General features: G+C 40.6%; 1 protein-coding gene across 8 annotated transcripts in view; it reads right to left on the bottom strand.

Annotated features, from left to right (window-relative positions):
• The window catches only part of tcf12 (transcription factor 12), a 379,444-nt gene that overhangs the window by 35,501 nt on the left and 323,645 nt on the right, over window positions 1-20,298 (bottom strand). For 7 of the 8 annotated variants that reach the window (XR_010020134.1, XM_063065722.1, XM_063065724.1 and 4 more), the window contains one exon: window positions 14,931-15,137. Coding sequence is in view for 7 of the 8 variants with exons in the window: in XM_063065722.1 (XP_062921792.1) it covers window positions 14,931-15,137 (207 nt within the window). In the remaining variant the exon portion in view is untranslated. Of the gene's footprint in view, window positions 1-14,930; window positions 15,138-15,613; window positions 15,686-20,298 lie in introns of all 8 variants that reach the window. The other variant, XM_063065727.1, reaches the window with a different exon arrangement.

Here is a 20,298-nt window from a genome sequence, read left to right as displayed (position 1 = left end):
CAAAGTCATCAGAAAACTTCTGAAGATGACAAGACTCTGTGCAGTAGTTGAAGTCCGAGTGTAAATGGTGAAGAGAAAGGGAGATAATTAAACTACGAAGGGAAATGGATAGCTCAGTGAATGCTTAAGATTGGTCATGAAGGAACAGACTATAATAAAAGCAATTGAGTTCCATTCACAAGTGGTACTCACTATTTTGAGGAAGCATTTTGCAATTCTGTACTTGGAGTCTGTACCCTGCAAGGTTACACACTTCCACAATGTCAGGAATTCTGAGAACATTGATTTCCTGAACTTCTGGTAATGCACCCCCCCCCCAATTCCTCATCCCCTTTTCTCTCTCCTACCTCATCTCTTTGCTTGTCCATCACCTCCCTCAGGTGCTCCTCCCCCTTTTTCTTTCTTCCATTGCTTTCTGTCCTCTCATCAGATTCCCCCTTCTCCAGTCCTGCATCTCTTTACCAATCAGCTTCCCAGCTCTTTACTTCACTCCTCACCCCTCCCAGTTTCACCTATCATCTTGCATTTCTTCCTTCCCTCCCTCTAACTCTGACTCATCTTTTTTTCTCCTGTCCTGCTGAAGGGTCTCGGCCTGAAACATTGACTACACTTTTCCACAGATGTTACCTGGCCTGCTGAGTTCCTCCAGCATTTTGTGTGTGTTGCTGAGACTTCAGTTGCCCTACTTGTTACAAGACTAATCATATCTTGCTATTCTTCAATGCTTTATAAATTAAATTCTCACAAATTCATTATTCAGTAGTAATCTTAACTGAATGTATTGTTAAATCTGAGCTAATTCACTAACCTGTTACTTAACCTGAACTTAACCTGTTCTTTAACAAATTTGACATTGTGGCCCCTGCCCAACCCCACATTGCCATCTGTTATCAGCCCCCAACCAACACATATTCCACTCCCCCCTCCTACCCCTCCTCACAGTCCCCCACCCTGCTCTCATGACTATACCCCTTCCCCACATGAAACCACCACGGTGGGCTTCATGGCTGAACAGGTGAGAAGACAGCTGAAACATCTCAACCCAAGCAAGGCTGCAGGACCGGATGGTGTCAGTACCAGGGTGCTCAAAACCTGTGCCCCTCAGCTATGTGGAGTACTTTGCCATGTATTCAACCTGAGCCTGAGGCTCTGGAGGGTTCCTGTGCTGTGGAAGACGTCCTGCCTCGTCCCTGTGCCGAAGACGCCGCGCCCCAGCGGCCTCAATGACTGCAGACCTGTGGCATTGACCTCCCACATCATGAAGACCCTGGAGAGACTTGTTCTGGAGCTGCTCCGGCCTATGGTCAGGCCACGCTTAGATCCCCTCCAGTTCGCCTACCAGCCCCGACTAGGAGTTGAGGATGCCATCGTCTACCTGCTGAACCGTGTCTACGCCCACCTGGACAAGCAGCGAGCACTGTGAGGGTCATGTTTTTTGACTTCTTCAGTGCGTTCAACACCATCCGCCCTGCTCTGCTGGGGGAGAAGCTGACAGCGATGCAGGTGGATGCTTCCCTGGTATCATGGATTCTTGATTACCTGACTGGCAGACCACAGTATGTGTGCTTGCAACACTGTGTGTCCGACAGAGTGATCAGCAGCACTGGGGCTCCACAGGGAACTGTCTTGTCTCCCCTTCTCTTCACCATTTACACTCAGACTTCAACTACTGTACAGAGTCTTGTCATCTTCAGAAGTTTTCTGATGACTCTGCCATAGTTGGATGCATCAGCAAATGAGACAAGGCTGAGTACTGGGCTACGGTAGGAAACTTTGTCACATGGTGTGAGCAGAATTATCTGCAGCTTAATGTGAAAAAGACTAAAGAGCTGGTGGTAGACCTGAAGAGAGCTAAGGTACCAGTGACCCCTGTTTCCATCCAGGGGGTCAGTGTGGACATGGTGGAGGATTACAAATACCTGGGGATACGAATTGACAATAAACTGGACTGGTCAAAGAACACTGAGGCTGTCTACAAGAAGGGTCAGAGCCGACTCTATTTTCTGAGGAGACTGAGGTCCTTTAACATCTGCCGGATGATGCTGAGGAAGTTCTACGAGTCTGTGGTGGCCAGTGCTATCATGTTTGCTGTTGTGTGCTGGGGTAGCAAGCTGAGGGTGGCAGACACCAAGAGAATCAACAAACTCATCCGTAAGGCCAGTGATGTTGTGGGGATGGAACTGGACTCTCTGACGGTGGTGTCTGAAAAGAGGATGCTGTCTAAGTTGCATGCCATCTTGGTCAATGTCTCCCATCCACTACATAATGTATTGGGTGGGCACAGGAGTACATTCAGCCAGAGACTCATTCCACCGAGATACAGCACAGAGCGTCATAGAAAGTCATTCCTGCCTGTGGCCATCAAACTTTACAACTCCTCCCTTGGAGGGTCAGACACCCTGAGCCAATAGGTTGGTCCTGGACTTATTTCATAATTTACTAGCATGATTTACATATTACTATTTAACTATTATGGTTCTATTACTATTTATGGTGCAACTGTAACGAAAACCAATTTCCCCCAGGATCAATAAAGTATGACTATGACTACTATGACTAATCACTTTCTGTTTTAATGCCAGAGGCTGCAGAAGGCTGTAGGCTCAGCCAGCTCCATCACAGGCACAACCCTCTCTATGACTGAGCACATCTTCAAGAGGCGGTACAGCAAGGAGGCGGTACAGCAAGAAGGCGGTGTTCATCTCTAAAGACCCTCGCCATCAGAGACGTGCCCTCTTCTCACTGCTATAATCAGGGAGATGGTATCGGGGCCTGTAGACTCAACACTCAATGATTCAGAAACAGCTTCTTCCCTCTGTCAGATTTCTGAACAGTCCAGGAACCCATGAACACTAACTCATCCTTATTTTATTGTACAATTTACTTTGTAATTTATACTAATTTTATGTCTATACACTGTACTGCTACCATAAAACAACAAAGTTCATGTCATACAAGATTAGAATCAGGTTTATCATCTCCAGCATGTGTCATATAAACCATATAACAATTACAGGACGGAAACAGGCCATCTCGGCCCTTCTAGTCCGTGCCGAACTCTTACTCTAACCCAGTCCCACCGACCTGCACTCAGCCCATAACATACATGGAATTTGTTAACTTAGTGGCAGCAGTACAATGCAATACATGATAAAATAGAAAGAAGAGAAAAATAAGTATGATAAATTAAAGTATATATGTATATTGAATATATTAAAAATAGTACAAAAGTAGAAATAATGTATTATAAAAGTGAGATATATTCATGAGGAATCATATGGTAGAGGGTAAGAGGCTGTTCCTGAATCACTGAGTGATGGTAATAGTAAACCTGATTCTGAAAATGCACCTGCCAGAGGTTAGTACTTGGTAATCAGCAGAGGACCCAAGACCATAACCAGGAATGTAGAATAGAACTATAAACAAAACATTTTGCATCTTTGAAATAGGTATGTTTCTCTTTTGCACACATTTTTTCCTTTTAAAGCAAACTTTCAAAATACTTCAAATATTTCTTTGAAACTTTTGTGTCTAGACATTCTAAAAGTTTGGGAAACAATCAAGTACCACTGAAAACCTATTTCCCCACACCTGGCTCTGATAGACTCTCAAAGAACACTTCACAATGTGCTTGCTCAGAAAGAAGATTCTTCAGAGACAAGACAATGGGTCACGAAATTTGTGCTTGTTGCAGATCTCAAATAGAGCTCTCCACAACACAGGATCTCTGTGGCAGATACAACCCTCTTCATCAGGCATCAGTTCAATGTGAACCCAGATGCCCAGAAGGCACAATAAATTAAATACATATACAAGTGAATTGACATTCAAAATAAATAGCAAACAGTTAAGGCTTTCACTTAACAATAAATTCATGTGGGAACTCAATCACCAAAGCAGTGGGAAAAGAAGCCAGGATAGCATATTCTCCAAAGACATCATTAAGTATACTGTCCTCAAGCTGGGTGAATTTATAGACTGTTGAGTAAAAACATAGTTTTGATCAATTTTCAAAAAGTCTTCACACATGTAATGGAACATAAACATACAATTAAAGTGGATAAATTAAACATGAAAAAATAACATTTTAGAAGGCTATAAACAGCTGTATGTTGGTGAGGTTGCATCTGGAATATTGTGTGAAATAAGCTAAAGAGGTGCAGAAAGGATTCACAAGGATGTTGCCAAGACTGGAGGGCTTGCATTATGAAGAGAGACTGGATCAACTGATTTCCCTAGTGTTGAGGTATGACCCTACAGAGATCTATAATCAAGAGGGGCACAGATCAATTATCACAGTCTTAGGGTAGGGGAGCCTAAAACTAGAAGGCATGGGCTTAAAGATGGCGGAGGAGAAGAAGGTAAGATTCAAAGGGGATCCAAGAGGCAAGCTGTTTTTACACAGAGGATGGTGGGTACATGAAACAAGCCGCCAGAGGAAGTGGGAAAGGTGGGTACAATTACAATGTTTTTTTTAAAATATAATTTTTATTGAGTTTTCAAAAATACATGAAAAGATAGTATCTACCCTCCCCCCTCCCCTTAACCCCCCCCCCATATAAAGTCCTACCAAAAAAGAAAAAAAGAAAAAAGAGAGCCGCCTGGGTATTGGAAAGTTTCCACATGCTCCATGGAATTCAAAATAAAATTGGTATACTTATTCGTTACTTTCCCCAAGGGACCAAGATCTTTATCGAAGCACTTAAATATGCCATCCTATCTTTTGTAAATAAGGGCGCCAAATATTCAAAAATATTACATATTTATCTCTTAAATTATAAGTAATTTATTTTTTGTGGTGTAATATATAATTGGTGTAAAAAGTTATATTATACTAATCTAAGTCGAACATTTATTGTGTTTGTCATACTGTCAAGGCACAGTCTTGACGAATTTGTTTCATCAATATTAATATTCAGATCTGTTTCCCATTCTTGTTTTGACTTAAAAATTGCTACTCCCCGCTACAACAACACTACCCACCCAATCTCTCTTTAATCTCTGATATTCTGTTTCTGTTAAATGCGTTTCCTGTAAAAAGGCTGAATCTATCTTCATTTTCTTAATATGTGTTAAGATTCTTTTTCTTTTCACTAGTCCATTAAGGCCATTAACATTAAAACTCAAAAAATTCAATAAATTAGTCATTATTTTTAACAAAGTTACTCCAATCTAAAACATTACTTAATTTCTGAACTCTCATAGTTCCTTGGGGAATCTCTTTGAACTTCACCATGTTGCTATGCGTTCTCCCCCCACCCGCAATCATCCTGGCAAAAAGAAAAAAAAAAGAGATAGCTGAGATATAAAAAAAGAAGAAAAAACAAAATACCCCCCCACTAATGTTGTGAATGAAAGGATACACAACACTACCCCCCTCCATTTTGCGGGTCGTGGCTAGAGCCACGCTTGCACACATGATTAGCGTAGCAATTGATCAGTGCTTCTTCCAGCTCCCCCGCAACAAAAAAAAATTATATATATATATAAAAAAATTAATGTTACTATTCCCAACCAGTATTCCTCAAATTTTAACCTTACTTCCCCTCCATCATATAATTAGTAATATATTTATATATTCATCCGCCTTCAAAAATCCAACAAGTCCATTCTTTGACCCAGTCTTCTTCTTCAATCCATCTCGCTCCCCTGGTTTTGTTCTTGTACCTGGTGAATATTCAGAGAGTCTTGCACAAACTGCTCCGCTTTTCGGTAATCATCAAAAAAACTTTTTTCTCCACCAGTCAAAAAAATCTTCAAGGTTGCAAGGTAACGCAATATAAAATGATAACCGTGATCCCACAGGATTTTTTTCACTGGATTAAATTTCTTCCTTCTCTTCAAAAGTTCATAACTTAAGTCAGGATAGAAAAAAATCTTGTTCCCTTGAATCATCAATGGCCTTTTTCTATTCTTGGCAGCTTGGGCAGCTGCCTGTAGAATCCTTTCCTTGTCCTGAAATCTTAAGAATTTTATTAAAATTGCTCGTGGATATTGGTCATCTTGTGGTTTTGGTCTTAGAGCTCTATGTGCCCGCTCAATTTCAATTAATCGGCCCTCCTCTTTCATTTGCAAAACTTCCGGGATCCATCTTTGAAAAAATTTTATTGGATTTTCTCCCTCCATACCTTCTTTAAGACCAACAATTTTAATATTATTACGTCTACTAAAATTTTCCAACATGTCCACTTTCTCCAAGAGTCGATTTCTTTCCGTGTTCCAGACAAGCAAATCATTTTCTATTTTTTCCACTCTATCATTAATATGCTCCATTTTTCTTTCCATCTCCTGAAGCTTCTTATCCATTTTATCCCGTCTTTTCATAGCTTTATTATAGCACATCTTCATGTCTCTAAGCTCTGCTCTTACTTTTCTTACTTCAGCCGTTAATTGCAATAAAGCCTCTCTTATGTCTCCATCATCTCCTTTAGTTCCAATCCCTTCCAGTTCTTCCTCCTCTTCTTCATCTGTATTCTCTGCGGTATCCGATTCTGACTCTGAGTCACTTTCAGTTGCAGTGGCTGTCGGTTCTTGTAGTTTGAGTTGTATCGATTTGCGCATGCGCATTTCCAGCACCTTCCGAGAGACCGCTACCGCCGCCATTGCTCCCTGTTCTCCGGCAGAGATAGAACGCATCTCCTCCAAAAGAGATCTAATCTGAGTCAGAGGCTCCATCGCTGCAGTAGGCCCTTTTTTCTTCCCATCTCGCGGTGGCTTCGCAACAACAGACTTCTTCTGTTGCGGTTTAGGAGGCATATCGTAAAGTAGTCTTGCAAAGTTATAAATAGTTTTCCGAAAGTATTTATTAACTTTGTTTTGTTTAAACGGTACTTTGCTAATATTTTACGGGAGAGCTGGATTTACACGTCTCAATCCCACGCTATCACGTGACCCCCCCCAATTACAATGTTTAAAAGACATCTGAAGAGGTGTGTACAGGAAATGTTTAGAACAGGGCTTCCCAATTTTTTATGCCATGGATTCCTACCATTATCCATGGGGTCCGTGAACCTCAGGTGGGGATCTCCTGGTTTAGAGGGATATGGGCAAATCCAGATGAAGGGATTAACTGACGAAGGCACAGACAAGCTGGACTAACAGTCCTGTTTCCCTGCTGTAAACTTCTGCATTTGGTAATACTCAAAAGGAAATTACAATATGTACAGGTAAATACTAGTTTTTAGACCCAGTTTTGCTTAGCAGTAATTATGTGAAAACATAACATTAAACTGAAGGTGAGCAACTACTTAACATCATTGTATTTCTGATAATATTCTGTCTCTGAAATGTAAATCTAGTGTTACTCCTTACAAAGAAGCTAAGATTAGGAAACTTAGGAAATTAAGGGTTTGAGCAAGAAAAGGAAATGTATGCCAGGAAAATTGTTATTAACTGAGTTATTTGAGGTTTATAATGGATATAAAGAAATCTTATAAAAACAGGAGGGCAAAAAGGGGACATGAAATGACCCAAGGAAACAGAAATAAAGAGAACTGCAAAATTTTCATAAATATCTTGCAAGGGAAATTTTGCTAGGAAAAGAGTACGTCCCTTTAGGGACCAAAATGAAAGTCTTTGTATGGAGCCAGCAATTTCTGTGGTATCCTTAATATATGTCATGTCTGTATTCATCAGGGAGGAGGATGGGGCAGATGGAGAGGGAGGGGAAGTGTACACTGACAGTTCAGAACATGTGCCTGGTGAAAAAGGTACTAGAGATGTTCAAGCATATAAAGATAAGACAAATCCCTAGGACCTGATGAAATCTCATAATGTTATAGGGAGGAAATTGCTGGGGCTCCAGCAGGTATTTTTGCATCTTTTTTTAGCCACAAATGAGGAATCAGAAGACTGGATGAGAGCTAATGTCGTTTCTGTATTCAGGAAAGGTGGTAGGTATAAGCCAAAAAACTATAAGCTTGTGAGTCTTACACCAATAGTAGGAAAATGAGTGGAAAAGAATTCTAAGGGATAGGAGTTATAATCATTTGAAAAGCCAGGAACTGTCTCACAAATCTGACTGTTTTTTTGAGGTTATTAAAAAAATTGATAAAGGCAAGGTAGCTGGTATACACAGGCTTCAGCACGGCTTTCAACAAGGTGCTGGACAGTAGGATAGCCCAGAATATAGGGGACAAAAGATCTGAGGTGTCGGCAAATAGGGTCCAAAACTGGCCTGCTGATAGAACTCGGGTTGCAGCAGAAGGGAGTTATTCTGCCTGACTACAAGACCATAACTGTAGGGATTAATGCATGGAATACTGTTACTCGTATATATAACTTGGGTGAAAATGTCTGTGGTCTGATTAACAAGTCTGTGACAATATGAGGATTGGAGGAGTTAGGGAAAGTGAAGATAATTGCCCAAGGATAGAGGGACAGATCAGTTGTAAATTTGGGTGCAACAGTGACAGATGGAACATAATCCAGACAAATTTTGGGTCATCTAATACTGGCCAGATATGTACAGTAAAAAGCAGGGACAGTAGATGCATCAATGTACATAGGGACCCAAGAGTCAAGTTCATAGCTCCCTGAAAATAATGATACAGGTGGATATGGTAGTGAAGAAAGCAATTAGCTTGATCTTTTCATAGACAAGAGTTTTGAGTATAAGAGTTGGGATAACATGTTGCAGCTGAACAAAACAATAGTCAAGTCAAACTTAGAATATTGTGCAATTCTGACCATACACCAGAGAAAGATGTAGTAGTGCTAGAGTGCGTGCAGAAAACATTCGCCAGAATGTTACCAGGAACAGGGGCTTTAGTTACAAGGAGAGACCAGATAGCCTCTCGAAAGTGTCTGAAACTGAAGGTGACATTATAGAAATTTATGAAATTTTAAGGGGCATAGGTAATTAGTCTTTTTCCAAGGGAAGGGGAGATAAAACTAGAGGGACTGGATTTAAAGATGGTCTGAGGGGAAGGTTTATTCCTCAGAGGGTGATGAGTATATGGAACAAGCTGCCAGAGGACATGATAGAGGCTGGTATAATCAGTTTTTAAAAGGTTTCTGGACAGGTACATGGATACAAAAGGAATTAAGGGATAAGAGGCAAATGCAGGGAAATAGGCTTGGCATAAACAGGCACATCAGTTGATTTGGAGGAATAGTGCTGAAGGGCCGGTTTCTGTGCTCTGCAAACCTGTGACATTTCATTTCACATTTTCCTTCAGTTATGATGGGTTGCTTAAAACGACATGAGCCATTTAATCTGACTATGAGATTCAGAGTATAAATTGACCATTAAATGTTATTATTTTAGATTCACATTGCTTCAAATGCCTTTCTGCAAATTTTTAATACTGATCTAAACATCCCAAATTGAGGGGAAGGAAGGGACAGGAAATTGGTGGCTAAAAATGGAGTAAATGAGTTTTTATATACTTTTCAAGCATAAATAGCTAAGTGATCGATAAACACTGGGAAAAATTTATATTATTCCCCATTTCTCAATTGTATGCATTTATACACATAAATATCCCAAATGTCCTTACATCATTTTTTTCATAATTTATATTTGTACTGAGAAAATAAAACTGAAGGTTTAGGTACAACTAAACATTACTACAACCAAGTTACTGCTGCATTAATGTTAAATACTGCCTTAAAATCTAAGTTTGCTTTTGGGGCATTTCATATTATGTATCTTCCAAAAAAAAACCTTTATACAAAACCTTGCCAACTCTTCATAAATGGAGATATATTTGGAATCAATCTGTCCTGACACCAGAAAACAAAACAAAACAGGGAAAAATATATCTCGTCTTGAAGTTTGCCAATTGAGGTTTTTTTTGGCCTTTGAAGTTTTAGACCAAAATTTAGAAATACAAAATAGAAAGTTGACATTCAGCCAGATATGTGTTTCTCAAGGATCTCAAGCTCTTTGATGTTGACTGCTTTAGAATAAATTGTTGCCAAATGTAGGAATGAGACTGGAAACAGTTCTGATGAAATCAACTTTTTATAGCAATGAATTCAACTGCGTTGTAAAAGGGTGAGACTTCATAACTTGGTGAAAAGGGTGAAAAATACCTAATGGAACATATTTTCAACATTTTTCTTCCATGAGGTTCAACTGCTGTGAACTTCCAATAGTTCCCCAAAAGAATCTGCACCCAGGATATCAGCTGTGGAAGAGATTAGAAAAACACAGCCAACAGACTGCAAACGGCTGACCACTCAGCCTGAAAGTGAGTCACAGATATAGGTGGGGCAAGGACTTGTAGAGCTGGGGTGGGGAAAACTTAGCAGAAATAGGAGGAGGAGGGGAGCCTGCTGATATAAAGGCCTCCTTTCTCCAAAACAATGTAATGAAAAGGTCCTACTAAGGTTTCCAGCAGCAAAGTTCACTGGCAAGAGAGACAGGTAATGAAAAAGGGCTAGGAAGCAAATGGGTCAGAGTTTGCCATATGGTACACCAATTTTATCCCCTTTTGATGAAATTAATTTTGTTGAATAATTGTCAATACTTGTTTTAAGAGACAACAAAAGAATCTGATGACTGAAATTTATCAATAGTTCCCACATTTTGAAGACAAGATGGTTTTGATTAATTGATTCTATTCAGGGACAAATTTATGAATTGTTTGCTTCAGAAGATTATTTCCACTACAGCTGTGTTCAAATTTCTTTTCAATAAAAAGCTCAATTGCATAACCACAAATTAAACATTACATTCCATTAGCTCTCATCTATGCTCATGTCCTCTTGGCTACTGCAAACTTTCAAAGTGATTTCCTCAGCTTCTGCAAGGCAGATCATTTTGCCCGCCTTATCCATCTGATCCATAACATTTTGAAAAAAACCAATGTGCCAGTTGTTATACATCTGGAAAAATTATGAGCATGAACTGAAAATTCTCTATGGGAGTCTGTTTTCCCCTATATACTAAATTTCACAAGGCAGTTATTTCTCCAACAAAAACAAATTGCAGGTGTAGTTTGTCACCAGCATGCCATTCACTAGGACTAGATACTTCACAAGGCATTATCTTTTTCCACACAAACCAATCAAAGAACACAATTTTCTGCTAGAATTTCTGGTTTAACCAAAAGCACAGTTGCAAATAAACATTTGAAGTTGTATCAGCACTTCAACTACATTACAGGATTGATAAAGGTACCTATATGAGAAGGACTGATGTAGTTCAAGGTGATACATCAACATATTCCTGAGGACAAATGGGGTGAGCAATAAGCTGTCAACAATGCTCATATTGTTAAAAAGTGGGCGAGTACGTTTCTGAAAGCTCTGCAGACACAAATTGTGTTACTTCATTTTCCACATCTTAGACCATAAGATAGGAGCAGCCTTAGCCCATTCAGCCCTTCAAATCTGCTCCACCATTCCATCAATGGCTGATTTATTGTCCTACTCAACCCCTTTCTCCTACCGTAACTTTCGGCACCTTGACTAATCAAGAACCTATCAACCATTGCTTTAAACATACCCAATGACTTGCCCTCCACAGCCATCTGAGGCAATGAATTCCACAAATTTACCACCCTCTGGCCAAAGAAATTCTTCCTCATCTCTGTTCTAAATGGACATCCCACTATTCTGAGGCAGTGTTTTCTGGTCCTAGAATCTCTACCATAGGAAACATCCTCTCCACATTTACTGTAACTAGGAGTTTCAATACTCATAGGTTCCAATGAGATCCTCCCTCAGTTTTCTAAACTCCAGTAAATTCAGGCCTAGAGCTATCAAACATTCCTCAAATGTTAACCTTTTCATTCCCAGAATCATTCTCATGAACCTCTCTGTAGCTTCTCCAATGTCAGCACATCTTTTCTGAGATAAGGGGCCCAAAACTGCTCACCATACTCCAAGCAACACACATCAAAGTTGCTGGTGAACGCAGCAGGCCAGGCAGCATCTCTAGGAAGAGGTACAGTCGACGTTTCAGGCCGAGACCCTATGTCAGGACTAACTGAAGAAAGAGCTAGTAAGAGATTTGAAAGTGGGAGGGGGAGGGGGAGGGGGAGATCCAAAATGATAGGAGAAGACAGGAGGGGGAGGGATGGAGCCAAGAGCTGGACGGGTGATTGGCAAAAGGGATGTGAGAGGACCATGGGACAGGAGGTCCAGGGAGAAAGACAAGGGGGGGGGACCCAGAGGATGGGCAAGGGGTATAGTCAGAGGGACAGAGGGAGAAAAAGGAGAGAGAGAGAAAGAATGTGTGTATATAAATAAATAACGGATGGGGTACGAGGGGGAGGTGGGGTATTAGCAGGATTTAGAGAAGTCAATGTTCATGCCATCAGGTTGGAGGCTACCCAGATGGAATATAAGGCGTTGTTCCTCCAACCTGAGTGTGGCTTCATCTTTACAGTAGAGGAAGCCGTGGATAGACATGTCAGAATGGGAATGGGATGTGGAATTAAAATGTGTGGCCACTGGTAGATCCTGCTTTCTCTGGCGGACAGAGCGTAGGTGTTCAGCAAAGCGGTCTCCCAGTCTGCGTCAGGTCTTGCCAATATATAGAAGGCTACATCGGGAGCACCAGACGCAGTATATCACCCCAGCCAACTCACAGGTGAAGTGTCGCTTCACCTGGAAGGACTGTCTGGGGCCCTGAATGGTGGTAAGGGAGGAAGTGTAAGGGCATGTGTAGCACTTGTTCCGCTTACAAGGATAAGTGCCAGGAGGGAGATCAGTGGGGAGGGATATTATAAGCCTATTGACTCTCACAGTTATCTGGACTATCCCTCTTCTCACCCTGTCTCTTGCAAAAATGCCATCCCCTTCTTGCAATTCCTCCGTCTCCACCGCATCTGCTCTCAGGATGAGGCTTTTCATTCCAGGACGAGGGAGATATCCTCCTTTTTTAAAGAAAGGGGCTTCCCTTCCTCCACCATCAACTCTGCTCTCAAACACATCTCCCCTATTTCACGCACATCTGCTCTCACTCCATCCTCCCGCCACCCCACTAGGAATAGGATTCCCCTGGTCCTCACCTACCACCCCACCAGCCTCCGGGTCCAACATATTATCCTCCGTAACTTCCGCCACCTCCAACGGGATCCCACCACTAAGCACATCTTTCCCTCCCCCGCCTCTCTGCTTTCCGCAGGGATCGCTCCCTACGCGACTCCCTTGTCCATTCATCCCCCCCATCCTTCCCCACTGATCTCCCTCCTGGCACTTATCCTTGTAAGCGGAACAAGTGCTACATGTGCCCTTACACTTCCTCCCTTACATTCATTCAGGGCCCTAGACAGTCCTTCCAGGTGAGGCGACACTTCACCTGTGAGTCGGCTGGGGTGATATACTGCGTCCGGTGCTCCCGATGTGGCCTTCTATATATTGGCGAGACCCGACGCAGACTGGGAGACTGCTTTGCTGAACACCTACACTCTGTCTGCCAGAGAAAGCAGGATCTCCCAGTGGCCACACATTTTAATTCCACATCCCATTCCCATTCTGATATGTCTATCCACGGCCTCCTTTACTGTAAAGATGAAGCCACACTCTGGAGAAACAACACCTTATATTCCATCTGGGTAGCCTCCAACCTGGTGGCATGAACATTGACTTCTCTAACTTCCACTAATGCCCTACCTCCCCCTCGTAACCCATCCATTATTTATTTTTATACACACATTCTTTCTCTCACTCTCCTTTTTCTCCCTCTGTCCCTCTGACTATACCCCTTGCCCATCCTCTGGGCCGCCCCCCTTGTCTTTCTCCCTGGACCTCCTGTCCCATGATCCTCTCATATCCCCTTTGCCAATCACCTGTCAGCTCTTCGCTCCATCCCTCCCCCTCCTGTCTTCTCCTATCATTTTGGATCTGCCCCTCCCCCTCTCCAATCTCTTACCAGCTCTTCCTTCAGTTAGTCTTGACGAAGGGTCTCAGCCTGAAACATTGACTGTACCTCTTCCTAGAGATGCTGCCTGGCCTGCTGCGTTCACCAGCAACTTTGATGTGTGTTGCTTGAATTTCCAGCATCTTCAGAATTCCTGTTGTTTGCACCATACTCCAAACATGTTCTGATCAATGCCTCAGTCTTGCTTTTATATTCTTGTCCTCTCAATCAGAGTAGGTCTTAATTATGCATTATGCTGTTGGGCAGAGTATGAGCTATCACGACTGATAATATCTGCAACATGAAACACCTTTATCCAGCAAATTATTTAAACAGCAAATGGCAAAACAAATGAAACGAGGTAATTTTTCACATTGTTCTCACAGATATTTGCTGGTGATTAACCATAAGCTGTTTCTCACTAAATCTGGCAAATCAGTGATCTTTCAGAAAATATCAAGCAGGTGGCTGCTCAAGAACATAAACCACTTAATAAATAACATTGATTCTCTGCAATGATTTCACCACACAGAATTAATCTTGTTTAATTAAAAACTCAAAAGTTTTATGATTCTTTGATTCATATGTGAATTTCTTTTAGTAAAAAGTAGGAAAAGATAAAATTAATTTGGAATGACAGCTTTAAGTTACCTATATCCTCAGTCAAAAAGCCTGCAGTCCTTTGGGGCACTGCTGGCACTGACCTCTGAATGGAAGCTCGAAACTTCCAAGTAAGTGTGCAGAAAGGCACATTTCATTAACTTCTACATAGTTGACTATTAACCTGCAATGCTGGATGTGGAGTCCAACAGTAAACCATAGGCCTTCACTTTCTCAGGCTAGACTTGGAGCAGGCTCAGTAGCTCCATTTATTCAATGAGAAGGCTCTGGGGGATTTTAAATGCATTTGTTTTGCTCTGCACTTGCAATTTTTAAGCTTAAAAATAATTTATACATTTCATAGCCTGTTTAGCACGAAGACATAGTCCAACCATTTTTGGTTTAGGTTTGTGTGACAAAAATAAAACAATGGCTCTAGGAGTAATTTCTTTGAGGATTACTAATAGTATTTTTCTGCCACAAATAAATTTAACTTGTGCTAATACAAAATTACCATTGATGCTTGTCGACTGGATGTTACCAGTGCAGATGCTCCAAAGTTTGAATTCAGTCCTCCAATTGGCCCATTTTGTGATGGTCCCAGTAAACTATGCATGTCACCATGGCCACCAGACATACTTGTTGAAGGCCCAACAGCGTGGTTTCTGAGAACGTGGATGGCATCATCTAATCTGTCTAGACGATCCTCCATCCGAGTTTGCTGTCAAGAAACAAGATATTAAATGAAGACATCTGCTAAGGCATCAACTCTGATAAGGTAAACTCAGAGCTGGTGGTTTAATAGGTATGTCATGAATAAAGAATGAAAGAAATAACAACAAAACAAATGGTTTCAACAGCAGCCACAGGCATTTGGAATATGTTTCAAATTATAAATAGGATATCTGGGGAAAGGAAAATTTCAAAAAAGTGCACATTAAAGGCAATTTTGAAAAAGCAATTTGATCAGTTGTAATTTTCTCAACACAAGAAAGAAATATTGAGATGGTATTTCTGTTCCTTGACATGCTTCTTTCTTGGATATGTATCTTCAAATAAATCAAAATGGTTAAAACAGAAAGTATGGATCTAAGCCAGAAGAAAAATATTGTTCGGCATATTGTTGTAATTCATGCAGATGGTCTACAGGTCTAGAACAGTAAACCAGGAAATGCACCACTGAAAGAGAAGTAGTACCTCACAGACATCCTTTAAGAAAGACATTGCATCTTGCAAATGCTCATGAAGTTGCTGTTCAACCCGGTTTTTCTGGTAAAGCCAAGACATAACAGAAAGCAAAATGCATTAATACTAATACCACAAAAGCAAAGCAAACCCAATAACTCAAGTGAATTAATGCTGAAGTTACAACATGATTGGAAAAGAGGAGAAATTTAATGGGTAACATCGATCTCTCCTGATGTTCAAAATACAAAGGAAACTTTCATCCCCTATTTTTGTGCAACACACACAAAATACTGGAGAATTCAACATTCGACATCTATGGTGGGAAATGAACAGTCAGCATTTCGGACCAAGACCAAGATCTGGACTGGAAAGAGGGCAGGGGTCAGATAAAAGGGGTGGGAAAGAGGGAAGTGTATGATCTGGCAAGTAATAGGTGAATCCTGGTGAGAGGGAGCAGATAAGAAGGAAGGTGGGAAGTAAATGGTGTGACAAACCAGGAGGTGATTGATGGAAGAGATAAAGGACTGAAGAAGAAAGAATCTGATGGGACAGGAGGGCAGATCACTGGAAAAAGAGGAGGTGGTGGGAAAAAAAAGAGGGAAGGAGATGCAAGTGATGCACAGGTCTCAAGAGTGAGGCAGAGAAAAGAGAAGTGGTAAGGAGCCAGAGGGATAAAGGAAAATGGGGGGGTGGGGAGAGAAGGTAGGTAGACTGAGAGGAGCAGTCATCAGCAGTTAGGTATCATTGCTGATCTCATCAGGTCTGAGACTACCGAGAAAGATTACCAAGTGTTCTCCTCCAAGTTGTCCAACAAGCAGTCGAGAACTGTGGATATACATGTCAGTCTGGGAATGGAAATGTAATTAAAATGGCTGGCCAACAGAAGATCCTAGATGTTACAGTGCTCAACGAAATGATCCCCTGGTCTCACCGATGTAGAAGAGGCTGCACAGGATACAAAACTCGACCCTGCATGTTTGCCCTCATTCAATCCAACCTCCCTTCCCCTGAAATAAGTGGGATAGGTTCCCTTTGTCCCCACCAGCTGGTGCACCTCACACTCCCCCTGCCCTTTTATTCTAGACTCTGCCTTTTTTCTTTTCTGTTCAGATAAAGGGTATCACCTGAAAAATCGATTGTTCATTTTCCTTCATAGATGCTACCTGACATATTGAGTTCCTCCAGTACTTTGTGGGTCAGATTTCCAGAATTTGCAGTCTCTCGAGGCCCCTATTTCAGTATTGCAAATCCCAATGCAGAAACGAAGAGCAGCTTCAAATTTGGTTTTCACTAATAATTACTTTGAATTTTATTTGCTCATTGCTTGAATAAAATCTCTCACAACCAAAGAGTAATATCCTAATATTCTAGTTAGCTTGCAATAGTCTTGTAATAAAATGGCGTTGTTTAACGTGGGGATAGCAATTGATAACAATTAACTAAAAAAATTTAAAAACTGAAGATTTCAGTGCTCACCATGCTTCCCCAAAATCCCCATTAAGCAATAGAGAATACTCAAGAACCACATTCCTGTTAAAATTAGGTCATGGTGTTACAATGAAAATTCTTTCCTGCCATGTTCCTAAAATATTCTTCTTCTGAATTATGACAGAAAGAAAGTGAACCTCTTAAGATGGATCTAAACTTCAAGGCACACTGTACTCAAAAATTATCATAATTGTATTAATAACTCAGAAGACTTTCCAGTGATTCAGATGATAGTGAGGAAAATGTTAGGCTTAGATCTTCATGCTGAAAGTTAGTTAACACTGGAATAAATAGGTTGTGGTCACTTACAGTGCCTATAAAAAGCATTCACCCTCCCCCACCCCCCGGAGGATTTCATATTTTATTGTTTTACAACATTGAATCACAGTGCATTTAATTTAGCTTTTTTTAAAAACTCTGATCAACAGAAAAAGACTCTTTCATATCAAAGTGAAAACAAATTTCCACAAATTGGCCAAAATTTACAATTATTAACATAAAATAATTGACTGCATAATTACTCACATCCTTCAAGTCAGTATTTAGTTAAAGCATCTTTGGCAGCAATTACAGCCTTGAGTCTGTGTGGATAGGTCTCTTTCAGCTTTGCACATCTGGGTACTGCAATTTTTTCCCATTCTTCTTTACAAAACTGCTCAAGCTCTGTCAGATTACAGGGGGATTGTGAGTGAACAGCCTTTTCAAGTCCAGCCACAAATTCTCAACTGGATTGAGATCAGGACTCTGACTTGACCACTCCAGGATATTAACTTTGTTGCAGTTGTTAAGACATTCCTGTGTAGCTTTGGCTTTATGCTTGAGGTCACGGTCTTGCTGGAAAACATTTCTTCTCCCAAGTTACAGTTCTCTTGCAGACTGCATCAAGTTTTCCTTCCGGATTTCCCTGTATTTTGCTGCATTCTTTTTACCCTACAGCTTCACAAGCCTTCCAGGGCCTGATGCAGTGAAGCAACCCCACAGAGTGATGCAGCCACCACCATGCTTCATGGTAGGGGTGGTGTGTTTATGATGATGTGCAGTGTTTGGCTTATGCCAAACGTAGCATTTAGTCTTGTCTTGTCCATACTGCACCAACCGCCGCTGCTGGGTTATAAGCGTGCAGGAGTAACGTGTGGTTAAGTGCCTTGCTCAAGGATACAAGGTGTAATTTTACCACAATCAATTGAAACACCTTGACTATTGCCACTTAACTAATTATGTGACTTCTAAAACCAATTGGCTGCACCAGTGATGATTTGGTGTGTCATGTTAAAGGGAGTGAATACTTATACAATCAATTATTTTATATTTGTAATTAATTTAGAACATTTTGTAGAGATCTACTTTCACTTTGAGACGAAAGAGACTTTTTCAGTTGATCAGTGTCAAAAAAGCCAAATTAAATCCACTGTGATTCAATGTTGTAAAATAATAAAACATGAAAACTTCTAAGGAGGGGGTGAATTACTTTTTACAGGCAATGTAGGTGTTTCTGTCAAAGAAAAATGCAGTTTCTGGAGGCATCTAGTGTATCTAAAATTAGGTCTAAAAGGAATCAACCAAAGTAGTTAGTGTCTGACTTTTATAAACTAAACTTAATTTAAGTTCCTTCTTGCATATAGAAAGCTCAAAGCACAAAAGACATTCACTCTGCTCATCTCTGTGAAATGTCTAAATATCTCATTCCCTTGCTCCTTCTCTCAAGTGCTGCAAGTTTTACGAGTATATTAATTTCTCTTATGCAAGTACATACTGAATATTTCCACTACCCATTTAAGCTATGAATTCTATCAGTAATTTACTGTGTCAATTAATTCATCTTATCTCTCCCATTCTTCCTTGTCAATTGATATAAATTTGTGACCCTTTCTAATCAATCTGTCTGCCAGTGAAAATTGTTTCCTGGCTCCATGTATGCTAACAAAATCTTTTATAGTGAATATACCTAACTTTCTCTATAACCATATCAAGTTCCCTAACTTCTGCACAAGTGAAGCTCTTCATTCCTGAAATCTTTGCAATAAATCTCCTTTCCACCTGCTCAAGATATTTGACCTCCATCCTGCAGTGGGGTGCCAAGATCTGAACAGTATCGTGGCTGAGGTTCTTTGTAAAGGCTTGGCATGACCTTTTTTCTTTTAACTCTTTTCTTCTGAAAAAAATTCCAATATACCCGAAGAACAACTTTATCAAAATGTTCTGTGGCATACGAACACAATTAGGGACATGTTCTGGTTTTAAACATTCTACTTTACCTCACCCAACCTCCCCTTAGAGGGTGGGAACTGGTGGGAAGCTAAACAATGACACCAAGGTACATTATTATAAGAGGGAAAAAAAGTTTATAAAACACTATAATGAAGTTTGTGTCAATTTTGTTATTGTAGGTTGTTATAGCATTTAAAAAGAACAATTTTAAGCAACTATTAAGAATTTTACTTTGTCTGTTTTCCAATTTATACAGAAACTTCGCAGCCACTCAACGACTATTTTTAATATAACAATGTGGTCTTCACAGGCTGAACCAGCAGATAATTGTCCTTAACATTATGCTGAACTACCTTCTTACCCTGTTGCAGTCCTTGAGGTGTGGGTATACCGACAATGCTATAAAAGAGGGAGATACACGATTTTGAGCCAACAATGGTGAAGGAACAGCAATATATTTCCAAGTCAGGCTGGTGTGAAGTTTGGGGTGAACCAGGAGGCGATGGGTTTGGTAGGTACTGCCTACGGAATCTTGGCAAGTTGCTGCAGTGCATCCCGTAGATGATACAAAATTACTGCAACTGTATATTAGAGGTGGAGTGAGTGGATGGTAGTTATGGAGTGCCGATCAAATGGATTTCCAGATCCTGTATAGTGGTGTCAAGCTTCTTGATCACAATTGATCACCAGGTCACATTTTCCAGAAGTTCTTAAAAGAAAACCTGAACATTTCTGTGATGTATATGCTTATTTGTGAACAAAGTGCATTTTCTTAGTGAGTTTGCTGAAAGTGTGCTTCAAATTGGTTCGTCAGAAGATACTTTACAAACTGCACATTTATTTGTATAGTTTCCTTCAGTTACAAGCTGGTCACATGACATTTCAGCAGACCTTCATCCTCTATACGGGCAACATTTCTTCCACTGACTAGCAACAATTTAAAACATATTTCTTCCATTCCTTTAAACATGACAATCTTGCATAGTGTTTCACTTGCT

This window comes from Mobula hypostoma, chromosome 13 (genome assembly GCF_963921235.1).
Source record: "Mobula hypostoma chromosome 13, sMobHyp1.1, whole genome shotgun sequence".
NCBI classification, from domain to species: domain Eukaryota; kingdom Metazoa; phylum Chordata; class Chondrichthyes; order Myliobatiformes; family Myliobatidae; genus Mobula; species Mobula hypostoma.
This window is presented reverse-complemented; position numbering and strand designations above follow the sequence as displayed.